This window comes from Danio rerio, chromosome 25, assembly GCF_052040795.2.
Source record: "Danio rerio strain M-AB ecotype USA chromosome 25, GRCz13ab, whole genome shotgun sequence".
Classification (NCBI taxonomy): Eukaryota; Metazoa; Chordata; class Actinopteri; order Cypriniformes; family Danionidae; genus Danio; species Danio rerio.
Genome location: NC_141045.1, coordinates 947,501 through 957,500, shown reverse-complemented (window position 1 = coordinate 957,500; position 10,000 = coordinate 947,501). Strand labels below are relative to the sequence as shown.

General features: G+C 39.2%; 2 protein-coding genes across 6 annotated transcripts in view; one reads left to right on the top strand and one right to left on the bottom strand.

Annotated features, from left to right (window-relative positions):
- The window catches only part of irak4 (interleukin-1 receptor-associated kinase 4), a gene marked incomplete at its 3' end in the record, with an annotated part of 27,743 nt that overhangs the window by 9,111 nt on the left and 8,632 nt on the right, over nt 1-10,000 (bottom strand). For 3 of the 4 annotated variants that reach the window (NR_199838.2, NM_001441850.2, NM_001441848.2), the window contains 4 exon segments: nt 190-350; nt 630-842; nt 2,274-2,446; nt 3,312-3,597. Coding sequence is in view for 3 of the 4 variants with exons in the window: in NM_001441850.2 (NP_001428779.1) it covers nt 190-350; nt 630-842; nt 2,274-2,446; nt 3,312-3,469 (705 nt within the window). 4 annotated transcript variants of the gene reach the window in all.
- The window catches only part of LOC101886654 (A disintegrin and metalloproteinase with thrombospondin motifs 20), a 148,276-nt gene continuing 142,481 nt past the window's right edge, over nt 4,206-10,000 (top strand). For both annotated transcript variants that reach the window (XM_087311336.1, XM_087311334.1), the window contains exon 1: nt 4,206-4,307. The gene's annotated coding sequence lies outside the window, so the exon portion shown is untranslated. The remainder of the gene's footprint in view (nt 4,308-10,000) is intronic.

Sequence of the window (10,000 nt, the reverse complement as noted above, 5' to 3'; positions counted from 1 at the left end):
CAGATGTCCAAAATCAATGACCATCAAGTGCGACAGATGCTTTATACACTAATACTGACTGTATATTAAAAACTTTAAAGGATTTAAGCTGCTGATGAGTGTTAAGCACACCAGAACAGTCTTGTGGAAAGAGTCCAGTGGCAGTGTGCAGATTTGTTTATGTTTAAAAGTGAACAGGTAAAGCCTCACAGGATTGAGTTTCTTGACCGCCACATGTTTATCCCCCATGCGTCCTCTGAACACCACTCCGAACCCTCCGGAGCCCAGCCGGCAGCCCCCATCCGAAAGTGGCCTCTCGTCCCAGTGCTGCGTCATCGCCGTCAGCTCATGGAGACTGAAGGTGTGGAAGCCTGATGGAGACAGGGGGCTGATGGGAGTTGTTCGGTATACAAGAACGCGCTTTCTTCTGACATTACGGCAGGCCACATGGCTCACAATTAATTATAAAACTTGCATATCCAGTGCGTAGTTGCGAGCCTAACAGTATGTAAAGCGGGTGGGATGTGTTGTAATGTCACTTTATTTCGATTTCATTTGAATCATCGGAGGTCGAAATTGAATTTTGCTTAACTGCACAGCAAATCAATGGCACTTTAGCAATAAACAAATCAATGAATAGGCATAAAGACCTTGGCTGGAGTCCCAGCTGCTCTCCTGTGCTCCAGAGCTGCTGTCCGGCTCCACAAACAGCTCCTCCTCCTGGACGGGTTTATTACTGTCATCCTCCACAGGTTTAGAGACTTTTTGGGGTTTATTACTGTCGTCCTCTACAGTTTGGGTGATTTTGCATGCCTGCAGACACACTGCAGATGCAGGAGCCGCTTCCTCACACCACACTGAGCCTGCATTCAACACACAGCATCACACACGAGATATATCCAGCTGCAGGCCCGCAGAACCACACACGTTTTAGACACACACAATCTAGGACACACGATCTAGGCAAACCATATATGGTACCGACGGATGTAATGTTATTAACATCTTTTTGAACATCGCCATCGATATATTTTGATATATATGATTAATAAATATTGTACACGATAAACAATAGTGTTTACTTTACTTTATTTCACAAATATTGCAATCGAAACGGCTGAATGGGAAGCATTGTTTCCAATCGCTATTCAATATAATAGACAGAACAGTTTTTAATCAGTCATTATAGCTGATCAGTCATTATTATCTGACAATAATATGGCAGATACTCGTTTGCTGGCCTTGATGAACGATCTTATTTGGACAGGTTTAATTTATATAATGGATTAATTTATGATGAGGAAATAATAGCAAGTTAATATAAGCAATAATACATTATATGTAATAAAAATCTTTTTAAGTGTAACAAATGTATAACACTATATTAATAATTACTCAAGCTATTTAATAGTGTTTATTAGCTTAATTTTCTAATAACCTTTTAATTAATGATTTCCCACATTTGATACTGTAGTAATTTATAGTAAGCAATAAATTGTTTTTAAACCAAAATTTAGCAATAGGAACAAATTAACTATTAATAATAAAAAAATCATAAGCAAATATATATAACAGCTGTGACAGTTTAGTAAAAGATAGTAGTTTATGTATAAACTTATAATTATAATGAGTTTATATAATCAGTTTAAAACTATATATATATATATATATATTGCTTTAATGATTAACTAGTAGGATAATTTATTTTAAAGTGACATATTATTGTTTGCTTTTTATATTTTACAACAAAGTGATTTTGACCAAGTATGATTATATTAAGATCCTGAATTAGTTTATTACACTTAATCCAACAATTAGATGGTCTATTATGTTTTCTTTGTGTATGTGGACACATGAATAAAGTCAGAAGTGTAATTAACCAATTATATTTATTTACATAATTTGAGTTCAGAAACTGCAGAGATGTTAAAATGATCGTTACGATATAATAATAATAATAATAATAATAATAATAATAATGACTGAAATGGGAAACCAGATTTGTGAAATTCAGTAGGTGGCGATAATGCTGAAGATTTAGTTACCATATATGGTTTGCCTAAATCGTGTGTCCTAGATTGTGTGTGCCTAAAGCGTGTGTGGTTCTGCGGGCCTGCAGCTGGATATTATTGTCACACACAGCAGACCCCAAGATCCAGATTACAGTTAAGGGGTGATTGTATGTTGAAGAGTCTTCAGGGACCCGTTTCAGAAAGGGGGTTAAGTGAAAACTCAGGAGTATGATAACCCTGAAACGAGACAAACTCTGGGTTTTACCTGTGTATACCTGTTACCTGTGTGAGTGTGGCAGACGCTGTGATCGGGCAGCAGGACTGTGACGGCGGCGAACAGCTGATGGCGGATCAGGAGCTCCACCAGATCTCCAACAGTGCAGTCTGAGGTTCCCCAGTCGAACAGCAGCTCCATGGTGGGACTCTTTCCCTGCAGGACGCATGCTTCAAACCGCCTGCAAACACACACACACGAGACTGTAAACACACACACACACACACACACACACACACACACACACACACACACACACACACACAGGAGGACTGCAAACAGAGCAGCCGTACAAAACCGCAATTGTAAACAGCAAAAATAAATCTGGAAAAAGTGAGCGAGTGTTATGTGTGTGTGTACCTTGTGTCTATCTTGTGTCTGAGAGTGTGTGTGTGTGTGTGTGTGTTGTCTGTGAGTGAGTGTTGTGCGTGTGTATGCAAGTTGTCTGTGAGTGAAGGTTGGTTTTGATGTCTGTGTGTCTCTCTTTCATGTTGAGTGTGTGTGCGTGTGTGTGTGTGTGTGTATGTGTGGATGTTAAACTGTGCGTGTGGATATCAGTCTATGTGTGTGTGTGTGTGTGGATGTCAGTCTGTCTGCTGATGTGAGTCTGTGTGTGATTGTGGATGTCAGTCTGTGTGTGTTGACGTCTGTGCACATGTGTGTGTGTATGTGTGGATGGATGGACGGATGTCTCTGTCTGTGTGTGTTGTCAGTCTCTGTGTCTGTCAGTCTGTGTTCTGAAGACTGTCTGTGTGTGTGTGTGTGTGTGTGTGTGTGTGTGTGTGTATGTCTGTCTAAGTGTCTGCTGATGTCGGTCTGTGTGTTGATGTGTGTGTGGATGAATATCTGTCTGTGTGTTGTCAGTCTCTGTGTCTGTCAGTCTGCTGATGTGTATGTGTGTGTGTTGATGTCTGTCTGTCTCTATGTGTGTGTGATGATGTTTGTCTGTCTGCCTGTGTAGAGAAGAGTGTATGTGTGTTTCTGTATACTATTGATGTCTGTCAGTCTGTCTCTTGTTTATGAGTTTGCTTGGTGTGTGTGTGTACCTGATGTGCATCTGTGTGTATCTGGGTTCCCCGCAGGGTCTGCTGATGTCCGCCATGATGCTCCTCCAGGTGTCCTGCGGGTCCAGCAGGTCTGCTAAAGCTCTCAGCGCGGAGAACCGGAGCTTCCGAACCGGTGTGTTCGGCGTGACGTCACTCATACCAGCCCGTTACCGATGACTGTCCGTCCTAAAAACTCTCAGAGCTCCAGAAGACTCGTGTTTTCCGAGATTGAGAAACTTCCTTCGTCTGTTGTCATTTCCCCCTCTCACAACATCCGCCTCAGACTGAAACTACACGGTGGTGTGACGTCATAAAAAGTGTAAACAGATATGTCCACACGTCATCGCTCACAAAACGCAAGTTTTATGCAGAAAATGTGATTTATTTATATTAAAAATGATGAGGCGAAGCAGCTATTTCTGAAGAGGACGCTGACAGTTTGGCTGAAACTCGACCGTGATTGGTTCAAAGTAACACGTCACGTGATAGTTATTTCTTAATCCAAAAAATAATAGAAATGTACATATTTATTAATATTTGCTTCTCTTTCTTCTCAATGTATATATTACTTTGTGTCTTTTATTATTATTATTGTTATTATTACTATTATTATTATTATTACTATTATTATTATTAATATCAATATTATTATAAAAAATGTTTCACAGTACAGATTGACAAGCAGCGTGACCAATCACAGCTCGCTATTTCTGTGTGTTTAAAGAAGGCGGGAAAATGAAATCAATCAAACATAACAATCGTTTAAACTCGTTTAAAAGTTAGAAATATGTGGAAATATGCGAAGATTCTGCATTCAGATTTAATAAAATGTAAAAATGTAGCGCGTGTGGATTATTTAAACTGTATAACTCTTCAAATGATGAATCTGACGTTAAATGATTTGCAGGTGTGTGTGTGTGTGCGTGCGTGCGTGTGTGTGTGTGTGGCGTTCACTCGTCGTCGTCGATCAAAATGTGGATATAATTCATCTAACTGGTAAGATTCATGTTTGGCAGCCGTGCCCAAATTATACTTAATTTAGCATTAACAGTCCTGTATTATAAACAAAATCGATTAACATTCATCAATCGGACATGTTGTGTATAGTCTCTATAGAGAACATGGCCCTGACACAGCAGAGGTGGGATCGTAATGTTATGTACAAATATATAATAATACTAAATGTTTTCTTGTGATTGTTTTGACATCATGTGTGCAAATGTACACTGAGGCTGTTTATAATGTAATGTTTATATGTGGCCGCTGGGCGTCAATAGAGTTCAAGAATAGAATTGAGTCTTTCAGCAAAACTGCTGTTCAGAAATGTGCAATCAGTGCAGTTTGACGGACTAAAACAGATCATTTTCTTTCCTTTGCCCTGTTATTTGATTTAGTAAAAGGTTTTAATCCTAGTTTTCTTTTGAAATCCTTCAAAAATACATTCTGGTGCATTTTAAACCTGCAATAAATGTGTAAAAATCCTCTGCAAGATCAAGATTAATGTGCAGTTTCTTTCTTTCTTTCTTTCTTTCTTTCTTTCTTTCTTTCTTTCTTTCTTTCTTTCTTTCTGTCTTTCTGTCTTTTTGTCTTTCTAATTATTTATTTTTCTTATTTCTTTCATCTTTTCTTTCTTTCTCTCTTGGAAATGTTTTTGTTTTTAATGAGTCTTTTTCAATTATATGTGTGTGTGTGTATATGTGTATATATATATATATATATATATATATATATATATATATATATATATATATATATATATATATATATATATATATTCATTTCATTCATTTTCTTGTCGTCTTAGTCCCTTTTTTAATCCGCGGTTGCCACAGAGGAATGAACCGCCAACTTATCCAGCAAGTTTTTTTCAAGCAGTGGATGCCCTTCCCCATCTCTGGGAAACATCCACACACATATTCACACACTACGGACAATTTAGCCTACCCAATTCACCTGTACCGGAGGAAACCCACGCGAAAGCAGGGAGAACACGCAAACTCCACACAGAAACGCCAACTAAACCGAGGTTCGAACCAGCAACCTTCCTGCTGTGAGGCGACAGCAGACAGCACTACCTACTGTGGCACTGCCTCGCCCCATATACATATATATATATATATATATATATATATATATATATATATAGGCAAGGCAAGTTTATTTATATAGCACATTTCATACACAGTGGCAATTCAAAGTGCTTTACATAAACAAGAATAAAAGAGACAAGTGTAAGAAAATGAAAAGAAATAATAAAAATTAAAGCTGCAAGCAGCGATGAAAGGGACCTCGCACCCGGGCTCACCGCCGCCCGGTGACCTTACGATGACAGAGAACAGCGAACAATAATAATTTAAGCCGATATATAAAAAAAAATCTAAGAAAATCACAGATTTATGCCAAACTTCCTCCTGTCAGCAGGTGGCGCTATAACTATGACTTAAGATTGGCATGTAGATGTCTTCCGGAGAGGAATCTTATCAACCATGTGAAGTTTCAGGCACATGGGACATTGTGTGGCTGAGTTATAAGCCAAACTACCTTCTGCCAGCAGGTGGCGTTATGACTGACTCAATATTGTTATGTGGATGTGTTCAGGAGCGGACTTTTATCAACCATGTGAAGTTTCAGGCAGATCAGAGATTGTGTGGAGATTGTGTTTTAAGACAAACTACATTCTGCCAGCAGGTGGCGCTATGACTGACTCAGTATTGTTATGTAGATGTGTTCAGGAGAGGACTTTTATCAATCATGTGACGTTTCAGGCAGATCAGACTTTGTGTGGTTGAGTTATAAGAAATTCCTGTTCCATGGCGAAGCGTTGAGGTTTGTCATGCCACCACAGACACGCCCCTCTGCAAAAACTCTAGATCTTTACAATATATCATCGCTAGAGCTTTCAGATGACACCACTCTATTTTGGTGCTGATACGGGAAAGTTTGTGGGAGGAGTTTGTTACAGTGTCAAACATGTCATTTCCTGTGGCCAGCAGGTGGCGCTATAACTGTAACTGGATATCGGCACGTAAACCTGATCAGGTCAGGACTGTTATTAAATGTGTGAATTTTGAGGCAGATCGAATAATGCATGCCAGAGTTATAAAGACTTCCTGTTTTGTGGCGAATCATCAAAGTTTGCGAGGCCGCCACGGACACGCCCATCGATGAAAACTCTAAAGCTTCGCAATGTAACATCACCAAGGCTTTAAGATGACAAAACCCAATTTTGGTGTTTATCAGATAAAATCCCTAGGAGGAGTTCGTTAAAATACAACGTCTGAAAATGGCAAAAGCGCCACTTTTTCGCCACAGGAAGTTAAAAATATCCGACTTCCTGTTGGGTTTGAGATATGGCTCCAAGAGACTTTTTCATATTTTTTGCCATGTTTGAGGTGTGTGCCAATTTTCGTGCATGTGCGTGATTTGTAGATCGGGGGCTCGTCCGTTTAATTTTTCTAGGTGGCGCTGTCGAGTCATTTTGCCACGCCCACTTCAATATTGTTATGTGGATGTGTTCACGAGATGACGTTTATCAACCATGTGAAGTTTCAGGCTGATCGGACATTGTGTGGTTGAGTTATAAGGACTTCCTGTTCCATGGCGAAGCGTTGAGGTTTGTCATACCGCCATGGACACGCCCCTCTGCAAAAATTCTAGATCTTCACAATATATCATCGCTAGAGCTTTCAGATGACACCACTCAATTTTGGTGTTGTACGATAAAATTTGTGGGAGGATCTTGTAACTCTGTAAATCATGTCATTTCCTGTGGCCAGCAGGTGGCGCTATAACTATATCTGGATATTGGCATGTAAACGTGTTCAGGTCAGGACGCTTATCAAGCGTGTGAATTTTGAGGCAGATCGGATAATGCATGCCTGAGTTATAACGACTTCCTCTTTTGTGGCGAATCGTCAAAGTTTGCGAGGCCGCCACGGACACGCCCATCGATGAAAACTCTAAAGCTTCGCAATTTAACATCGCCAAGGCCTTTAGATGACAAAACCCAATTTTGGTGTCGATCGGATAAAATCCCTAGGAGGAGTTCGTTAAAATACAACGCCTGGAAACGCCACTTTTTCGCCGCAGGAAGTTAAAAATATCCGACTTCCTGTTGAGTTTGAGATATGGCTCCAAGAGACTTTTTCGTATGTTTTGGCATGTTTGAGGTGTGTGCTAATTTTCGCGCTTGTGCGTGATTCGTGGATCGGGGGCTCGTCCGTTAAATTTTTCTAGGTGGCGCTGTCGAGTCATTTTGCCACGCCCACTTCCGAAGCCCATAACAAACGTAAATTTTCGCCACTTCTGAGGCGTGTGCAAAGTTGCGTGAGTTTTCGGGCATGTTTAGCCCCTCAAAACCGCGATTCATTCCGCGGAAGAAGAAGAAGAAGAAGAAGAAGAAGAAGAAGAAGAAGAAGAAGAAGAAGAAGAAGAAGAAGAAGAAGAAGAAGAAGAATAATAATACACGGAGCAATTCCAATAGGGCCTACGCACCGTTTCGGTGCTCGGTCCCTAATAAAAAATATAAAAAAAAGAATAAAAAATAGATAAAACAGGTAAAATGTGTTTAAATGGTATAAGATAACGAAAAAGAAGAAATATATATATATGTATTTATGTATGTATGTATGTATATATGTATATCTAAATAAGAAATTATTAATAATCTAATTATCATTTAACAATAGAGTGTTATTTAATAATAAAATTTTTTTATAAAAATTATACGTAGCTTTAAAACACTTTACACTGAAGATGGTCTGGAAAGTCTTTGTGTTCAATCTAAACCCATCTGAGTGAATGAAACAGACTCTAAAATGCCAGCAAGTTGTATTTTTCTCCTCCTAAAGGTTTCACGTTGATTACTCTCAGATAATCTTCAGCCTGCGTGCCAGAAATCCCCCACTTTCGTCGAGAAAACAGGATGTGAACCCCAATCCTGACCTGCTTCAAGTGTCACATATAATTACGATAATGTTTGCTCCCATTTACCCCGGACACCTGGGTCCCGGAGCATTATGGGATGGTTTATATACACATCTGTCTGTGTGTGTAATGTAGATTAATGTACACTCCAGCAGAGGGGCCGGTTTATATGTTTAAACAAATAATTACACGAGCGCATCTGTGCTGGAGAGTTTCTGGATTAATCATGCTCGCTGTGTGTGAAGTGCTCCAGGTGCGGCTGTGATGTCATTTCCTGTCTGACGGGGTGAAGCTGAACACCTGGAATGGGTTTAGTTGATGCTTTTAGGGGTTGGAGTATGAGAGCAGAGTCACTAATAGGATTTTTTAATGCAATATGATGTTTTTTATGTTAATTTTAGTGTTCAGAGTGCTGCAGTTCCTTTACTAGCCTATAGAGGGCAGCAGCTCACCTTAGATGGAAACACTTTGAAGTCTGTGCTTGATTAATTAAGCTCTTCTATTAATTAGGTTGGTGTTGTTTCTTTTTAATGGAGTAGCACAGGGGTTCCCAAACTTTTCTGCCTGCGACCCCTAAAATAACAATGCCAGTGACTCATGGTTCCTAATATTCTCTGAGGTGCTTATAAACCGTGCACACAACCTTGCACACATACCAAAAGGCCCAAGTTTGTTCATCGCTTAATGTTGGAGAACGCTACTCGGAGACCATTCTCCATGTTTAGTTGTGGCCTGTATTTATTTGTAATGTATTTGAGTGCTGTAAAGGTGTCAGAGAGCTTAACCTGGTGCCACAAAAAAAAAAAAGTTGAACGGCTATATATACATACACATATATACAGCCTTAGAGTTTCTAGATCTGGGGGATTTGGCCTAAAATCAAAATCTCAATTAACTGGACAGTTTAACTTGATTACGATTAATGAATGATTATTTTATGTATTTGCCCTAATTGATCACTTATAAGTATTGTACAGTAAACATGCTCACATATTACAAGTGAGAGAATTTTACCTGTTTTTTAATTTTTTTTAATTTTTTCACCTTTATTGACAGGACAGTGGAGATTACAGACAGGAAAGTGTGGGGAGCGGAGATAGGGGAAGGATCTAGAGCCAGGAATTGAACTCGGGTCGCCGGGTGCTATGTGTCGACGCGCTAACCTCTAGACTATTGGCGCTGACTCATTACTTGATTTTAAAATAAGTGAAGGAAACACACACTGTCTACTATCCATGATTATTTATTGATCATCAACACTGAACAACTCGAATCAAAACACACATTGCCTTAAACCAACAGTCTTTTTTTCTTATGAAAAAGGTTTAAATACGCAACTTTCACATTTGAAAAAAAAAATAATTATTTTCAACATTTTTCATAATAAAAGTAGAAAATAAGCGTATATCTACTAAATAAAATATATATAAAATATATATGCTTTAAATAATAGTTTAACTATGCAAGAAGTAGCATGTTAATCTCTGCTTAGGCGCCGTTTTCCTCTGTTCGTGCACAAAACTTCAAATATATGCTGCTCAAGTGCAGATTTTCTTGCGCGCCCTCAAATATACACTGCTCAAGTGCAGATTTTCTTGTGCGCCCTCAAATATATGCTGCTCAAGTGCAGATTTTCTTGTGCGCCCTCAAATATACACAGCTCAAGTGCAGATTTTCTTGCGCGCCCTCAAATATACGCTGCTCAAGTGCAGATTTTCTTGTGCGCCCTCAAATATACACTGCTCAAGTGCAGATTTTCTTGT